The 19,060-nt window shown below is 44.7% G+C and overlaps 1 protein-coding gene across 1 annotated transcript in view; it reads left to right on the forward strand.

Moving 5' to 3' along the window:
- The window catches only part of BRIP1 (BRCA1 interacting helicase 1), a 186,959-nt gene that overhangs the window by 50,500 nt on the left and 117,399 nt on the right, over positions 1–19,060 (forward strand). The window contains exons 9-14 of the mRNA XM_060259393.1: positions 1,695–1,894; positions 4,810–4,942; positions 7,457–7,611; positions 7,733–7,898; positions 11,094–11,234; positions 12,568–12,729. Coding sequence (XP_060115376.1) covers positions 1,695–1,894; positions 4,810–4,942; positions 7,457–7,611; positions 7,733–7,898; positions 11,094–11,234; positions 12,568–12,729 — 957 coding nt within the window. The remainder of the gene's footprint in view (positions 1–1,694; positions 1,895–4,809; positions 4,943–7,456; positions 7,612–7,732; positions 7,899–11,093; positions 11,235–12,567; positions 12,730–19,060) is intronic.

The following is a 19,060-nucleotide window of genomic DNA, read 5'->3' on the forward strand; positions in this document are numbered from 1 at the left end:
TCAGGGGTGTCAAAAGTGTGACCCATGGGCTGCACCCACCTCACCCAGGGCTTTAAGGCCTGCTGCTCTTTTCTCCCCCCTTCCCCCTCCTGTTCTCACCCTTTGAAGCTTGGAGGCTGCCGAAGTTCCCAGCTCCTTCTGTCTTGTTTTTGCTGCCTTCAGCAAGAAGCTCTTCTGGGCTTGCAAAGCTGCAAAGAAAATGCTACTCCTCTGGGAGTAGTCTATTTGGGCCCAAAGACCTTAATGGAAAATTCATTCTGCATTTTCCTTGCAACTTTGTGCTGCAATGTATTTCAATGGAATGGAGCTCTTTTCGCTTTCCAGCATTTGCATGGTAAGTTGAAGCTGTTGCTTGTCTTGTTGCAAGTAAAGGCTTGATGCTTTGAGCCAGTTTGTCTCTGTTGAATGGACCTGAGAACCGGTGCCTAGTGAGTACTCTAACTGTCCCCAGCCAACTATCCCCCACAGCCAAAACGGGATATTACCCTGGAGAGCCATTGCCAATCTGAGTAGACCTGGGGGGTGGGGAGAGGTTTGCAATGTCCAGTCATTTCATGTTTTCCTAGGCCCAGAGCATTTTATATTTTTAGTTTCTGCTGGGATCCTTGTGCTTTTTCTTGATGTTTTATTTTAAAAATTGCATTGCCAAATCGCACCATCCCCCCACCTTTCCATTTCAAACAAGATGTCACAAGAGTTTTCAGCATGTTTGTATTTTAAGTAAAAAAAAAATCTTTAATTGTGTTTGTCTGTGTGCTTTATAAAGTTTATATCTCCGCTACCTGTCATTACATTATATGACATGCATAGCTCTGCCCTACAAAGTCCCATTTATGTCAGATCTACTAGCCCACGTAACAGATGAGTTTGACACCCCTGCTCTAGATTAAGGATGTCGAACTCATTAGTTATGGGGGCCAGATCTAACATAAATGAGACCTTGTTTGGCCGAGTCATGTGTGTACCTGTTTAAGAGTAAGTATCAGAGATATAAACTTTATAAAGGACACAGACAAACACAATTAAATATTTTTTTTAAAAAAAAAAACCCTTAAAACATGCTTAAAACGTTAGCACTCATTGGTCTCAAATGTGCTTTCTTTATATTTCTGCCATGGGATCCAGGGAACTGAGCAAAGGAAGCTTTGGCTCTTTCCTTCCTTCCCCAGGGAAGGGGGGAGCCTCAGCCAATAGAAGGGAGAGAGGCTTGGCTCAGTAGCCCTGCTGTGCGATTGAGAGAGCATGGAAAAACAAGCTCTGCCTTCCCCTCTTCCTCCTCAAGGGAGGAGCCTCAGCCCAATGGAGAAAATAGAGGTTTGGTTCTGTGCCTCCTGTGTGATTGAGCAAGCCTTGCCAAGCAAGCTGTTATGCAGAAGGAAGCAAGAGAGAGGGAGAAGGAAGCAGATGACAGCCAATTGCTCAGGGGCCTGATTTGGCCCCCAGGCCACATGTTTGACACCCTGCTCTAGATGGTTGCTAGTGTTGTGCCTAATGACCTGCCCTAATTCTGCTTTGCTGTTTCTGTGTCCGCAATAAGTTTTAGCACTACCACAAATGAGCAGTGGTTTCCCCTACAAGAATGAGGCAACAGAGGCATAGAAATACGCTAAATAAAGAAAGCAATGCAGATTATAACACAATGTTTTGAGGTGTGTGTGTGTGTTTTAATTGGTGGGGGCGTTGATCTTTTGTAGATGGAGATTGACTTAAAAGGCCAGGTGGTCATTTTAGATGAAGCTCATAATATTGAGGACTGTGCCCGGGAATCAGCCAGTGTCAGTGTGACAGAAGCTCAGCTTCGATTGGCTCGAGAAGAGATGGACGCCCTGGTGAACAGCAACATCCGGAGGAAGGACCACGAGCCCCTGCGGGCCGTGTGCTGCAGTCTGACCAAGTAAGAGGAAGCTCACCGTGCCGAGGTAGCTGTGGCATTTTATAAGGATGAGCTGCCCTTGCAGCCCTGGATAGGCCATTGTTCCCTCTAAGCTGAGTTAGTGCGAGTCAGCTCACAGATTTTTAGCCTCCACCTCACGCATTTTTGTCTCAGCTCAGGGAGGAGGGCGCCAGACAACACTAATTTATGCAGTAGCTCACAACTTTAATGCCAGCAGCTCACGACTTTAATACCAGTAGCTCACAAAGTTGAATTTTTGCTCACAAGATTTTGCAGCTTGCAGGGAACGTTGGCACCAGTGTTTTAAAGCAGCCAGATGAGTAAGCTCAAGGGCTCTTCATCGGATAAGTGTTAGAAAAATGAGGGTCAATCCAAAGGGAGCTGCGCCACTTCAGACAGGAGGTGATGCATGAAAGATGTAAAATTTCCCCCATTTAAATTAAAGCAGCCTTCCTGTGCCTTCGAAGCATATCAGTTTAGTATGTGCAGGGAGCATTTTTTCCGAGGGTTAAAGGGGGAGCATTTAAGAATCCTGTCTCTCATGTGCAGCCTGAAGTTGTATAGCAGATAATGGATTTATACCCTGCCCTTCACTCTGAATCTCAGTCTCAGAGCGGCTTACAATCTTCTTCACCTTCCTCCCGCACAACAGACACCCTGTGAGGTAGGTAGGGCTGAGAGCTCTCACAGAAGCTGCCCTTTCAAGGACAGCTCTGCGAGAGCTATAGCTGACCCAAGCCATATCAGCAGCTGCAAGTGGAGGACTGGGGAATCAAACCCGATGCTCCCAGATAGTCCACATCCTTAACCACTACATCAAACTGGCTCTTCTCTAGAGGGGAAAATATTTCTTAGGGCATTCCTATATTTCCCTGGGCATTCACATCTCCTCCTAGCACTGATTCTCAGAAGTTTGCTGCCTTTGAATGTGGAGGTTCCCTTTGTTCACCGTGGCTAGTAGCCATCCGTGGACCCATCCTCTAATCCCCTTTAATACCTATGCTGCACTCGTGGCCAACACTACCACCACTGGCAGTGAATCCCACAATTTTAATTACTTGTTGAGTAAAGAAGTAATTCCTTTTGTCTGCAATTTTCGGGTAGGATTAAGATCAGAACAATCAACTTTTCATTTTACTACCAGAGAGGGTTGCCAGTCCTTCTGGTAGGACCTGGAGAGCTCCTGGAATTATAGTTGATCTCCAGACAAAAAAAGTTCCATTCCCCTGGAGAAAACAGCTACTTTGGAGGCTGTTCTCTATGCTATTATATCCCACCAACGTCTCTCCCCTCTGCAAATTCCACCCTCTCCAAGTTTCAACCCCCCCTCTCCCCTTAATCTCTAGGAATTTCTCAACCTGGAGTTAGCAACTGTAGTGGGACTATAATGTCCAATTGATGCTTAAAGATGAGAAATAATTTGTGGAGGTATCAGAGTTCCAATGCTTTTTTATTTTAAGCCTTGGAAGGATTTTCCTGTTTGCTGACTCCTTTTCAGATTTCATATGCATTTTCTCTGCAGTTCTCATTGCAAGTCTGACAAAGGAGAGACATCCAACAGGCTTCTCTGAGTAAAAGCATGTAAAAGAGGCAGCTCCGTGGCTCTTTCAGATGTTTTTTTTTTAAAACCTTTTATAACAGATGAAAGGAACAGGGCAGAAGACTTGAATGCCTCTAGCCTTTTAACCTTATCAGGAAAACTCAGGTTGATTTCCTTGTCAAGTCTGCCAACATTAGTGAAAGCGCCAGGCGGAAAGCAGGAGATGAAATGTTAGACGACCGACAATTAAGGATCGGTTGATAAATAAAGTGGAGGGTCCATCAGTAATGCAAACAATGTTGAAATAATCCTGTGCTAGTTATTCTAACGCTTCCCCAAGTTTTTGCGCCTTCTTACTTGAGGAGTCTTCCCTAAGTTGAGTGTTATGTGTCCCACCTTGCAACAACTCTCAAAACCTTTGACAAGCTGCAGCATTTTGAGAATGTTGAGATCTAGAGAGGCAACTTAGAGGCGTCCGGTAGTGTTGTCAGCTTCCCCCCCCCCTTGGAAAAACAAACCTCTCTGTTCAATAACACTGTTTTCTTTCAAAAGCGGCCTTTCAAAAATGGCTTCCTATCTATGTTATGAGGCACCTGCTATTTGAGAGTGCCCCACCTCACCCTGGCTTGAACCTAGTTGTTCAGATCTTTGAATCCTGCCCCTTTTATGTCATTTTCATTGTCTGTCTTTCTGAAGCATTGCCTGTTTGTGCTAGCAGTCGATTGCATTGGGAATGGATGTAAGTATAAGGCGTGTGTTTCTGTTTTTGCTGTTAAGTCACAGCCAATTCATGGTGACCCGATAGGGTTTCCCAAGCAGGAGATGTGCAGAGATGGGTTGCCATTGCCTGAATCTGTGTAGTGACCATAGACATCCTTGATGGTCTCCCATCCAAATACCAACCAGGGCTAACCCTGTCTAGCTTCCAAGATCTTACGAGATTGGTGTAGTGTGGGCCAGGGGTGGCCAAACTTGCTCAACTAAGAGCCACATAGAATAAACGTCAGATGTTTGAGAGCCACAAGACGAGGGAGGGAGGGAGGGGATTATATGAGGGGGGGAAAGAGGAGGTAGAAAGAAAGCAACTTTAAATGCATTCTCCAAGCTGCCGGCTGCCTTGGCTTGGAGAAGTGATTTAAAGAGAGAAATGACTTATCCTGGCCAGCTGATGGTTGGGGGTGGGGGGGCGCTTTGAGAGCCACACCATATGTGTGAAAGAGCCACATGTGGCTCCCGAGCCACAGTTGGCCACTCCTGGTGTGGGCTATTTGGTCAGTGCAAGACACATTTTGTAGACAATAAAAAGAGTAGTTTGTTTTGCAGTCTTTTGTCCTCTGTTTCTCATGTGTGTGTGTTTTATTATTATTATTTACAGTTGGTTAAGGGAAACTTCTGGTCAGCTTGTAGAGAGAGGTTATGAAACTTCTAGTAAAGTCTGGAGTGGACAGCAGATGGTGGCGTTTTTGCATGATATGGGTATAACCAACGCTACGTTTCCCATATTACAGGTAGGAATTTGTGATTCTTAACAGAAAATACTGTCTAGGTGCTGGTTGACTGTGGTGTCCCAAACTTTTAAAAATCATATTTTATGACAATAGAAAGTTCGCGCTTTTTTCTCTATACAAACAATACCTAATAGCTTCCTAAAAGATAATTCATCAAAAACTATTCCAGTTTATTACTGATCTACAAAAACGGCTTCATGACGGTTGTTTTTGAGAATGCTACTCTTGAGTAACCATAATGTGGAGTTTTGCAAATTTTATATTTAAAATCTTAACTTGCCAATAAGGACAGATTCTGGATTTCTAGTTTTTCAAAAGGAAGCGTTTTGTTAATAGAAATCCACAGTTCAGCTACACTCATAATTCCCAGGTTGTAGGGGAATGCACCAAAAATACCCTGCATGAAAAAAAACAGGTACATATGATTGGCAAAGGCAGATTAGAATATAAAAATACCTCTTGCCAGCATGGTTATACAGTAGGGAAGTTCTATACCATTTATCTTCGCTGTTGCAGCAATGCCCACAGGTGTACGGATATGCCAGATTTCTGGGCTTTAGTCACATTCAGGGTTGCCACTTTCTGGAGAGTCAGGAAAATGGAAATTGGTCTGAAGTCAGGGAAAGTCATGGAAATTGTGATTAAAATATATTCAAGCAGTGGATTTTTGACCTGTTGCTGCAAAGGCATGATCTGTTCTTGTGACAACTGGAATAGAGAAGTAGCGGAATACAAGTTAAACTTAATGATTCCCTCTCCCAGCTCCACCTTTTTTCTCAACTTCACCCCCAGCAACCAGCTTAATGAGTTTGTTGAGCTCTGTCCCTGCATGATTTCCCAGGTCTGCCTGTAGCATTTGCAAAGCAAGGCTAGTTTAAACATTTAGCAATATACAAACTTTAAACATCTAACTGTTTTTATCCCTACCTGCTAGTACCGCATTTAACTTACATATAAAGATAAGCATGTTTTTGGGTCATGCTTGTGTATGGAATGGATGTTTTGTCTCCTGCTAAACCCAGCAGAGTTGCAAATGAGTTTTACTGCTGTTGGATTTCACGGACAACTAGCACTTTCTACTCCGCAGCATGCAAAATAAATTTTGCAAATGTGATTGCTTGTTTCTGCTGGAGTTTACAGAGTACCAGCTCTCTCGCCCTCTTTCCTGACTTCTCCCACGCATAAAGGTTGCAAATGAGAGTTGTCTGCTTCTCTAGATCGCAGAAACTCCACCTCCTTTCTTGCGGCTGATCTGCTCATTATACTTTCTGGAACCAGAAAATGAAAGTGAAACTTTCCCAGCTTTGGAAAGTTAGCATTCAGAGTTTATTTGAATTGAAGTTTGTATCTTGGTGTAATCATTGGTGCAATTGCAAAACAGATGTCACTGGAGTTAATGTCGAAAGAAGCTGCTATTAAATCTCTTACTTTGACAAATGTTTTTGCAGTTGAGACTTGTGTAGTTGTAGAGTGGAACATTTAATTAAGCCTTGCATTAATGCAACATGACCTATTCATATTTTAACGTGTGGTTATATTTGGTTCAGGGAAATTGACAAATGTTGGTAAGGGAAAGTCAGGGAAATTAAAAATAAAATTTTAGTGGCAACCCTGAAATTGAAATATGCATAGAATGTAACCCTTTACTCACTGTGTTTTGTTCTAACATTGCAAAGTGAAAATAGATTATTCATGCTTAAGTGTATGATGTAGTCGCTCTATGAACAGCAGTATCTTTTTATCCAGAATTCTATTATCCGATCTAAAACAATTACTTGGTTACTCTTTAATATTTTACAATTAGTCATAGCATTTATACTTCAGAGCAACTCTAGTGTTGCTACTAAAGCCCTATATGGCCGAGGACCTGCCTACCTTAGGGATCGCCTCTCCCCATATGTTCCCCAGAGAGCACTGAGATCTAGTTCTCAAAACCTTTTAAAAATCCCTGGGCCAAGAGAGGCTAGACTGAAAACAACGAGGGAGCAAGCCTTTTCAGCAATGGCCCCCCCGATGGTGGAATCAACTCCCAGAGGTGGTGCAAGCCCTGCGGGACTTGAATCAGTTCCGCAGGGCTTGCAAAACCATCCTCTTTCAGCTTGCTTTTAAGATAGAACCCGGCTAAATTGACTTGTAGCCACCTAGCCATCTTATACATGACTGTGAAACTGTAGCACCTTAACTATTAACTTTTAACTTATAACAGCTGTTTCATCTATTTTAATTTAATCTATAACGGTAACTTAATTGTATTTTAATCTGCCTTTGTCTTGATTGTATTTTATCGAAATCATGGTTGTCCCATGTCTGTGAGCCGCCCTGAGCCTGCCTTTGGCGGGGGAGGGCGGGATATAAAAATAAATTTGCTTACTTACTTACTTACTAATTGTTCTGAACACTGCACTTGGGCCTGGACTGAATTTTTTTGATGGACAGTGACATATAGCACTCCTGCATTGTTGAGTGCACAAACTGACCTGCATTTTTTTTTGGGGGGGGGGGTGTCTTGTACAGAAACATCTTGCAGCTATCCTCGAAAAGGAAGAAAAAATAACACTGTTTTCTGGGAAAGAAGAGGTGGTTTGCGTTCCAGTTATAAGTCCTTCAACTCAGATTGTGCTAAAAGGACTGTTCACGATCCTGTCTTACCTTTTTAAACAAAACCACAGGTCAGTGGAATTGCCTTTGTCTCCAGCGCTAATCTCCAAAACCTGAATTAAAACGTAACACTGCAGGGGCATCTCGTGCTCCTCAGCAGAAAATCGTTTTTGTGTTTGCTCGTTTGTTTAGGTATGCGGATGATTATAGAGTCGCCTTGCAGCAGACCTATGTTTGGCGACCTGAAGGTACAGCTGACCCTGAAGATACCAATGGCTTTTTCGCAAGAGGCAAAAGAAAAGCCCAACACAAAACAGCAGTACAGACGCTCAGCTTCTGGTGCTTGAATCCTGCTGTGGTAAGATTGCTGGGGCTATAAAACAGTCCTTCTGTTTGTTTGACTGCATGTTGGGTAGAGAGGTTAATTGACCAGTCAAATCATGTCAAATATTTTTCAAGCATTATCTCTGTTAGGATAAGAAAAAGTCATCTTATTGATCAAGGAGCTTGATAACTTATGCTAATTACAAAAGCAACTATTGTGGTCTACCCTCCAACTGTCCTACTTACTCGAGGCAATCCGGATATTCAGGTCCTCAACTCTGGTGAATCAGTGTCCCGATTTTTTGCCTTTTGAGGATGCCTTTTACTATCAAGAATTGCTCAAGTTTTCATCTTTGAAGGTTCAGTTATCTCTCTAGACTCTGAAAGTTAAGTCTCTGAGTGGGGAACTGATGAATTTTGTCTATAACACGTGGCCTTGTCAATGTATGTGCATGAACGCGAAGGCACCATGTAGTCTTGATAAGCGAGGAAAGCAGGATATAAATAATAATAACAATTAGGGTTTGTAGAATCTTTCGGGCTCAAGTGCCGTGTTCTACTGGAGAAAGTTTTCCTTCCAGACGTTTCGTTCTCAGCTGTGGAGGACATCCTCATTCAACAGCCAGTTTCCTTATCACTATCCTTCCAGGAAGCCCCACCAAACAATGGGCATATCCACAAACCAATTGCCCTTTCATCACACCCTCTCCAGCCTAGAAATAGCAGCTCTCCAGCAGCCCTGGCCCCACTCAATGCACAGCAGCGAAGAAGGTCAGAGCGCCTGCTCCGGCTGCAACGCCACTGAGGATGTTCTCCGCAGCTGAGAATGAAACGTCTGGAAGGAAAACTTTCTCCAGTAGAACATGGCACTTGAGCCCGCAAGATTCTACAAACCCTAATGATGTTACCAGCCGTGAAAACCTGAAATCTTTAATAATAACAATAATAATATCTAGCTTGATTCAAGCCCAGTAGCACCTTGGGGGAAAGTGCTGTGGATTCACAGCTGTCTTATTGTGACCCCATAAGGTTTTCAAGGCAAGAGACATTCAGAGGTAGTTCGCCATTGCATCATAAACCTGGACTTTCTTGGAGACTCCCTTTCAAATATTAGCCAGGGTCAACTCTGCTTGAAGAGCCCTGTGGTGCAGAGTGTTAAAGCTGCAGTACTGCAGTCCTAAGCTCTGGTCACGGCCTGAGTTTGATCCCAGCGGAAGCTGGTTCAGGTAGCCGGCTCAAGGTTGACTCAGCCTTCCATCCTTCTGAGGTCGGTCAAATGAGTCCCCAGTTTGCTGGGGGTGGGAAGTGTAGATGACTGGGGAAGGCAATGGCAAACCACCCCATAAAAAGTCTGCCGTGAAAACGTGAAAGCAACTTCACCCCAGAGTCGGATACGACTGGTGCTTGCACAGGGGACCTTTCCTTTCCAACTCTGCTTAGCTTCCAAGATCTAATGAGATCGGGCTAGCCTGGGCTATCCCAATCAGGGAGGTACGACTGACTAGTTACTTGATTAACATACCAACTCAATGTGACATGAAACTCTTCTTTGTTTTTGATGTGGTTGTTTTTAAACCTCAGAGTTGTTATTGAGACTGGAGGCTTTGCCTTATATTGTATTCGTGACCTAAATGACATCTTCCCTCCCCCATCTGGTATTTGCCACATGGCATAAACCCGTCTGGGCATCAGGGAGGTAGTGTTTGGAAGAGTTTCTTGCAGATTTAACCCAATCTATACAAGTGAGCAGAAATTTAGTGAGTGAAGCTTTTCCCCACATGGAGATGAAGTGAAGGAAAAAGCTTCCTCTATTACATTTCTATTTGCCATGCAGTTGTTAAAGGCATGGGTGTCTGTTAATGGCAAACAGGAAGGATGGCTGTGAAATACTCTGAAGAAAATAACTGGTTCTTCCTCCACTATGTAGGCAAACATTTGAGACTTATTAGAATGCTAGAAATAAGGGCCACTGTGGGGGAAAATACAACAGGCTCTAGAACGAGGTTCTGGGTGAGTGCCCCCCCCGCCGTTGCTGTCCTGGGGCTGGAGGGTGGGATTGCTCTTTGAGTGACATACAGCTCAGCCAAAGGGAGGTCGGTGAGTTGTCCCCAGTATGGCTAGGCTTTTATATATATACACCAGTTTCTGGATTTGTTTTTCTGAGGGAATCGTAATTTTTCGGATTTGTTCATTAGTTGTGTATTAACTGAAACATTCATATCCTGCCACCCATCTTAGTTCGAGGTGACTGACAATAATAGTTAAAACATACCCTCTAAAATTAAATATAAAATAATAAGCCCCAATTGCTTCACCCCCAAAAAGATGCCCACCATTCAAACCCCCTCAAAAGCCGTAGCAAACAGCCAAGCCTTGCAGTTCATACTGAAGATGTCCAAGGACAGGGCGGGGGAGGGCTCATCTCTTCAGGAAACCCATTCCACAGAACCGGAGCCAATTTTAAAAAGGCCCACGCTTTGGTCAGTGGCAGATGGGTTACCCTAAGCGGTGAGATAGCCAACTGATCTTTTTACACATAATAACTTCAGATCAATACATCTACCTACTTGACTGTAGCTGGCAGTTACTTCCTGTGCCCTCTCAGTGATCTGGATGGTCCTTCTCTTGTTCACTCCAAGGTGATCTTGTTCTTTAGACCAACCTTGTGCAGCAGGTTACCACAAGAAGTCCAGAGTTTTGTATACGATGGCCAAGCTGTTGGAAAGTGTTCTGATTTTAATGTGTTTTTGGTAGGGGTCGTTTTGTAGAAAAATAGGTGGTGGAGCTCATTGGCATAACTCACTAGTATGTGCCCCCCCCAGCCAACAGCAATCTGATGCTTGGGCTGACCTTGCTCACCTGGGGCTCTCCTTGGCCGCTGCCCCCCCAGTCAAAAGGCCAGCAATCCTCCTGCTTCCCAAAATCACATAAGAAGAGGAGAAAGGGTGTTGTGGGCTTCTCCAGGGGTTAATGAGGGCTGCTGACGATGTGGCAAAGCTCCTGGTGGCTGGCTGCTCTCCTAATCCAGGGATTGTTATGCAGCTGCACCTATTATTCAATGGACAAGGTAGGTGGGGAGGAGGAGACGGAACCCTTAGAAAGGTTCAGGAGCTGCACTCCTGTGAGCTCCTGCTGAATTTAAGGCCTGGTTTTTGGTATGATGTCAGCCCCCTCAAAACCTTGAAGAATGGCAGGACATGTATATTTTAATACTTCTTTTTCTTCGCAGGCATTCTCAGATGTGAGTGACAATGTCAGATCAATTGTTTTAACCTCTGGAACGCTTTCTCCAATGGACTCGTTTTCTTCCGAGCTTGGTGTGAAATTTTCCATTCAGCTTGAAGCGAACCACGTTATTCGGGACTCTCAGGTGTGGTTGTTGCATCCAGAGATGGATCTAACGTGTGTTAAATATGCTGTAGCGCAGGGATTCATCTGTAATGTAGCCTCTAAACAGAGTGCGACCAGGTCTGCATGTGCAATAGAATGAGATAGTAGGGTGAGCTGTACCACATCAGGGGAGAGCAGCTACTTTGGGATGCTCCCCCACATAAAACACTCCTTGCAAATAAAGGAGCACCACTTCGAGCGGAGATATGTGAACTGTGATGTTGGGTCTCAAATGGCCATTGGTTTTGGTATTGTCAGGAAATGCTGGAAGCAGTTAGGGGTTCCTTGGGAATCAGGATTGCTAGGAGAAGAGCCAAGCAGGACCGCTGTCTTGATCAGGAGAGAACAGGTCCTTGCAGTTCCGAAGGAAGCTTTGTATTTCCAGGTGCAATTTAAATTCAGTTTTGCACAAAGGAACCTTGGCATGGTAACATTCAGCTACGCACACATACAATAACCTTGTTTGCGCTTACGCTCAGGCTGTAAATGGAGGGGAAACACAGCGGATGTACTTTAATAGGGGTCTAGGGGGATCAGCGCTCCTGCCATTCGATGATCTAGTTATGTCATTCCTGAACGTTTTCTATTGTGACTCATGGCTTCTGTACATAAGAAGCGTCATCAGAAGGAAATAAGGTTGTGTAACAGCGTTTTAGCTGGCCCAGAGAAATTCTGTTTAAAGTTAGGCCCCGGTTAGATCAGAACAAATGGTCATCTTGCCCTGATTTATGTGGGCAGACACCCATGTTGCAAAATGTTTGAAAACCCTTGGATTCTCAGAGAAGCTGGTAAAAATGCTCAGAGCAGCTCTTTTACCACTGTGTGCAAAAAAAACCCAGGAAGAGATGTAATTTTTTATTTCAAAGAAAGTGCATGTTAAGAAACCATTGTCTGATGCAGTTCACTTTTGGGGGATATATATTTATAATACCGGACCAATAGTCAAAATGGATCTGTGCTTCAGCACTGCTGTCAAATAAGGGGAGGGGGAAAGATTGGCCAGGCTGCCCTCCTTCAAGCACCTGTATGTCAGAAGGGTGTCTGAGCAATGAGTCTTGACAGCCTACTCGCCGGAAAGGAATTGTTCCTTGCCCTAGGTAAGCCACTGTGTGCCTGACTGGCTGCTGCGCATCATAAATACCTTGACTTATTCCACCACCGGGTTTTTAAAAACAAACATTCCCAATAATGCAGCTTTCCCTGACAGTTTTCCTGAAAATCTTCTAACCCACGTTTCTCTAGCTCTCTGCATTCCTGTCATTTCCACATTGGATTTTTTTTAATAGTCCTGTATGTTACGCTACCCCCTACAGGTGTGGGTTGGTACTGTTGGAGCAGGCCCCAAAGGCCGGTCGCTGTGCGCTACTTTCCAGCAGGCGGAAACCTTTGAGTTCCAGGACGAAGTGGGGGCTCTCCTGCTCTCTGTCTGCGAAACGATCGGGCAAGGGGTGCTGTGCTTTCTGCCATCGTACAAGGTAAAGAAACACCAGCGGAGGCTCTGCAGACTTTTTCCCTTCAAGATGTTTAGGAGTGTGATTGACAGCGGTTGATTGATTGTCAGCCTTGCCCTTCTGCCCCTCAAGGGCATTCTGACTGGCTTGTCAGAGACGATCTCTGTCGCCTTTATCTCTTCATAGTCAAATAAGGTGTCCCTTATTGACTTGCAGGCTCATTTTCATGTCACAGTGAGCTGTTCTGGGTGTTTTCTTTTCTCCCCTTGCAACCCTTGGAGACCAGTTGGAAGAGCATTCTAAAAAAAACATACCGATCGCTTTAAAATGACAAAAAAAAGGAAGTTTGGGGCTAGTATTGAAAGTGCTGGTTCCACAGGTACATTTGTGGGAAAGCTTGCTTGCTTATTTCTTTAATTCATTTGTACCCCACCTTTCTCCGCAATGGGGACTTGATGTGGCTTACCTCATTCTCTCCTGCATTATATCCTCACAACAACCCTGTCAGGTAGGTTGGACCGAGGGTGCGATCGCACAAGGAATCTGGTGCAGCAGTATCCCAGCTTTGAAAGAGCCAATGTTCTTTGGGCATTCACATCTCCCACCCTGCTGCCTGGTGAGGCACTGGCCGCACACCTGCATGAGGAGCATGCAGACTGCTCACGTGCATGTGGGGCAAGTGCATCATGGGCCTGGCCATTCAGACAGCCGGGAAATGCGACCTCCGTATGCTTTAGAGCAGGGATGTTGAACTCATTTGTTTATGAGGGCCAGATCTGACATAAAGGAGACCTTGTCGGGCCAGGCCATGTGTGTACCTATTTAAGATTAGGCCGCAGAGATATAAACGTTATAATAATAATAATAATAATAATAATAATAATAATAATAAATTTTATTTATATCCCGCCCTCCCCGCCTAGGCAGGCTCAGGGCGGCTAACAGCAGTTCAATAAAATTATACAATACAAGATGATTAAAACAACATTTAAATTATACATTAATTTAAAACAACAACCTAAAACCAGTTCCAAATGTCTGGGTCATTCCATAGTTTAAACGGCGGTGATCTTCCTGATGTTATTCTGTACACTTATGTTCTGGCAGGGATCACTAGGTAAATCGTTGGTGAATTAAACAGCCATCCTCTCGACGTCTACAAAAGCCTGCTTGAAAAGGATGGTCTTACAGGCCCTGCGGAATTGGTCCAAATTCCGCAGGGCCCGTACCTCCTCCGGGAGTTGATTCCAAAGGCACGGGGCTATAACAGAGAAGGCCCTTGCCCGTGTATAAAGGACACAAACGCAATTAAAGATTTCTTTTTTAAAAAACCTTACAACATGCTTATAACATGAGCACTCATTGGCATTAAAGGTGCTTTCTTGGTATTTATTCTAGGGAACTGGGCAAAGGAAGCTGCAGCTCTTTCCTTCCTCCCCCAGAAACCAGGAGGGGGAGGAGCCTCAGCCAATAGAAGGAGGAGAGGCTTGAATGAATGAACTTTTTATTACGGTCATAGACCAATATAAAAATTATAACACATCATGTAAAACCCCTCCTAAAATACATAAGAGAGGCTTGGCTCAGTAGCTCTGCTGTGCAATTGAGAGAGCCTTGCAAAGCAAGCTCTGCTTCCCCCCTTTCCTCCCCAAGGGAGGAGCCTCAGCCAATGGAGAAAACAGAAGTTTTGCTCTGTAGCTCCTGTGCAATTGAGCAAGCTTTTCAAAGCAAGCCGTGATGTAGCAGGAAGCAAGAGAGAGGAAGCAGATGACAGCCAGTTGCTTGGGGGCATGATTTGCCCCCCGGGCCACTTGTTTGACACCCCTGCTTTAGAGATTTAATCTGGTCGCAGCCTGTCCTAATATTAGGTGAGGATGGGCAGGACTTGGCTGGCAGATGTGTGCGTGTGATCGTGCACATTAAATCCAGATGGGAGATGTGGCTAGGTCAAGCCAAATCTCTTGTGTGAGCGCAGCCTGAGAGTGTGAATGGCCCAAGGTCACCCAGCAGGCTTCCACGGTACGAGTGGAACCCGGGTCTCCCAGATACTGGTCTGACACTCCCAATCACCAGTATACAATTTTATACTCAGTGGCACCCTTGTACATGTATTGTGGCTTCCTGTTATCTGGCAGCACCTCTTGGGCAGAGGCCTATCTCAGTCATCAAAACGAGAAATCATGAAGTCGTTATTGTCTTTTTTCTGAAAAGTCTATAAGGGGTTTCCAATCTGTAATAAACTAGCTAACTCTCTGTTCTCTAACCAACGCACTAAGTTTAGGCATTGCTGCAAGGTCCAACATCTTCTTCAACCATTCTTTTATTGTATTGTTGGGAACTTTCATTTCTGTGTGTATAATATTCTCGCTGCCGTTGTCATATAAAGCTCCATGGCTTCTTTCCAAGTCCTACCAAGAGGGCCTGTGGTTTCAACTGTATATTAGTCTTTAAAATCTTTTGTATTAATGTTTGTATTTGTGTCCAAAAATGTTTTGGCTTTCTTACAAGTCCACCACGTGATAAAATGTGTCTTTGTGATGATTACATTTCCAACATAAACTAGAAGTACCTTGTACATACTAGGCAATTTCTCTGGAGACATATGCCAACAATACATAATCTTTTAGAAGTTCTCTTTGAGGTGAGAGCTTAAAGTAAATTTCAACCCCCCTGTCCATATACATTCCCATTGTTCAATATATATGTCCTGTCCAAAATTTTTAGCCCATTTTACCATACGTTCTGTAACTTGTTCAAATTTCAATAAAAGTTTATACACTTCAGCAATAACATTCATCATTTGTACATAATTCTATTTCAGACTGACTTTGACTGCTTTTTATCAGCTTTGCATAAACCAGGGGCAAGTATGGCTTTCAATTATTAAGTCTTCCCTAGGTTTAAATTTGTATTCAGCTTGTCACAATTCTGGCACATCACGATATGTTCATCATTTATGTGAAGCCATTATATATTTTCTAAAATGTGCTTCTTGTAGTGACAGCCACAAGGGTATTTTTGGACAGAACCTACATTTATACTTATTCCATACTCTCAAAAATGGCATGTCTATTTATTGAATTATACATTAACTTTAGCTTTGTCATACATCAAATATCCATGCCATCCAAATCTCAGATCGTGTCCTTCTAATGCTAATAATTATATATATATATATATATACATACACATACACAATCCAAGCCACCTCTTCCTTTTGCATCTTGTAATATATCTTATATTTAACTCTTGTTTTTTCCCCTTGCCATACAAATTTAGCTGTCTTTCTGCCATAGTTTAAATGATAAATCTCTTGTCAAAATCGGGATTGTCTAAAACAGGAATAACATTCCAGGTAAACATTCATCTTAAGTACAGATATTCTACCCAAAAGTGACAGTTGTACATTTTCCCATCTCAACACATCTTTTAAAATTTCATTCCAAGTTCTGACATAATTATTTTAACATAACCATCAGATCTTCTTTGTGGTTTTCTGTGCATTCACACCCATGGGATAGCGCGCCCGCACTGACCCTGATCGGTACTTAACAAGCCAAAGGATTTTCGCGCCCGGACTCCAGTGTGCGCGCAGAAGCCTCACCACGCATGCTCACCAGAGCGGGCACGGGCATCCTCCAGTTCTCTTTTGTCTGCCGCGCTGATCAGTCGATCTCCTCGCTCCGACCGGTACTTTTCGCTCCACCTTCTCCCCCTCTTCAAATATTCTCTTCTTATTTACATCTCAAAACAAAGGAAACCTTAAACAAACATAGAGTGGGAGGGGAAAGTGCAAGACTTTACTTTCCTCAGTCTCGGACCCCCCCCCCCTTTCGCTGCCTTTCCTTGAATGGAATGGCACTGGAGGGTGTTTTTGGGAGAGCAAATTCCTCTCCCGTCGGTCGCCTCTTCTGCTCTTCCTTTCTCAGGACGCCTTCAACGCAGATCTACTCCTGCATTGTGCTGAGTTGTTCCCACAGATGAAGGGAAACTTGAGCTACACGTCTGCCCGCAAAGCCCAAGTCGTCTCTCACACCGACTGGAAAGAGTGAAACGTCCTCGACCCGGATGATGCATGGCCCAACTTGCTGTGTTGGTGCCCGAGCCCTCTGAGAGCGGGGAAACTCTCATGCTCTTATCCCATTCCGACGCCAACTGCTCTCTCAAAGGAACAAACTCGGCATAAAAGTCGGAGTCCTCGCTACCTGTCAGAATTTGCGCTGCAGGGAGGATAAGGGATTACGGAGGAGGGCAAGCATGGCAAACATGACTACAGTTGTCATATGTCAGTCGCCTCCACGAGAGGATCTGTGTCAGAGTCGGAGGTCCTCCCCACCGACTGAGCTCCCCGACACTCAACTCGCTTCCGCCTTGGTAGTTCAGCTCTTGCAGCTTGTAGTGCAAATGCACTTGCAGCCTCCAAGCACCAGCAGTTCCCGCTCGGCTGCGGTCCTGTGGGCACCGGTGCCGGAACGTCCCTCCATACGGTTGTTCGACCTTGATAGTGGAGGCTCTTCATTCGCCGCCGCCCCCATCATCTGACCTCAACAGCGGATACTGATCGGCGGCGAGCACAGTGACACTTCCTACGTCTGTTGCCGCCACTGCCCTCACCCTTTATGTGGGTTAAGCGATGGGGGCAATATCTGTATGGGGCGCACCCCGTCCCAGGCACCTTTCTGTGTTTTCGGCTTCGAGAGCCTTTTGATTGAGTCCAGCATTTGAAGCCTCCCAGAAGCAGTAGGTGCTTTACCACCTGTTGTACTGGCTATTGGCAACAGTAACCAGACTGACCTGATACCGGATCAACACTGGAAAGTGTGCTCTCACTAATAATTCGAGTGAACTGACAAGGCTCTGTCATCAACACCAAATGTCGGTGGTGTTCCCCTTACGTTGACCTCTCTGTTGTAGAGCAAGCTTCAGCTGTTCTGCACTGGTTTGATTTGTCCGAACGTCACTGACTGTCCCTGCTTTCACCATTGAAAGGCATGGCACAGAGTGGTAAGCTGCAGTACTGCAGTCATCTCTGCTCACTACCTGAGTTTGATTCCAGCAGAAGCTCAGTTCAGGTGAAAACGTCGTGGTGCAATGTCACCCCAGAGTCGGAGGCGACTGCTGCTTGCACAGGGGACTATAACTTTACCTTTAATTTAACCTGTAAAGGATTCTTTATCCATGCTGATCCCTTCTCTAAGTCCCTCCCCCTGGCTGCATCTTACATGCAGGAACCTGGTGCTGAGCTTACGCTCAGTCACCAAAATCTAATCCAGGAGTCATTATTTTAGGGTCCGCAGTCTGCTGACCCCCCTTCCCCAACGAGGGAGGGAGAAACCAACACTCTGGGCAGACATTCTATGTGGCTGGTGCCCAGGCATTAAGACCTTCAACTATTCTATTGACATGAGCTAGTACCAGTATGTGTAGAGGGGAACAGCTTTCAGAAGCTTAGTTCCCCCCCTTCCCCCTCAACATTAGCCATTAGACCGCCAAATGCATCCAAAGGAAGCACATCTTTGCTCCGACTACAGCTCAGTCTATACAAACAGTGGGTCAACCTTGCAACCAAGATTGTTACCTCAGCTGTCACCTTCAGATGCCATATATGATTCTACTGCATCGCCCTTCAGCCGGGCACTAGGGCATATGCTGAGGTCCTCTTACTTACAGTATTAGCCCTGTACATGCAAGTACAGCTATCATTTTATGAGAGATGCTCAGGAGCATCATGATGCTGCAAGCTCTGGCCTCACCTCCAGATTCGACAACATCTAGAACAAATGCAGCCCCACTGTTAACCCTCTGAACTCTCATGAGGGCATAGTTCTACCTCAGCATCCACCATACCCTTTTACAACTAAGTTCCACTAACCTATTTGCCTGTACCCATTCTGACCAACTCAGGGGCTCATTATCTCTGTCAGGTGGGCTCTTCTTATCACAGCTGAGACACCTGTGGTACAATCCTTGTCAGCTACCTGCTGGGTGTAAGTGTATACCATCACTATTCTCAATCATTCCCCTGGAGGACACACAGCTACTCCTCACTAACTGAATCAGGGAGCAAGTTTCTTCCACCCTTCTGTGGTTCTGTTCTTCTGTTCCAAAGAAAGAAAGAAAGAAAGACGGGACCACTGTCCCTCATATACCTCACAACCCCGGCATGTCTGTCCTAAACAATATCCTCCTGCTGATTCAATAAGAGGATAGGACATTTCCAAATCTACATATGCCCTGATGCCAGGAATATCTAGATCTGCACTTGGGACACCATTTGGCATCCTGAAGGCTACACAGTCTCCACCAGAACCATGATGCTTTTTGCGGTCTACCAATACTTCTGGGGTATAACTAT

This window comes from Heteronotia binoei, chromosome 18, assembly GCF_032191835.1.
Source record: "Heteronotia binoei isolate CCM8104 ecotype False Entrance Well chromosome 18, APGP_CSIRO_Hbin_v1, whole genome shotgun sequence".
NCBI lineage: Eukaryota > Metazoa > Chordata > Lepidosauria > Squamata > Gekkonidae > Heteronotia > Heteronotia binoei.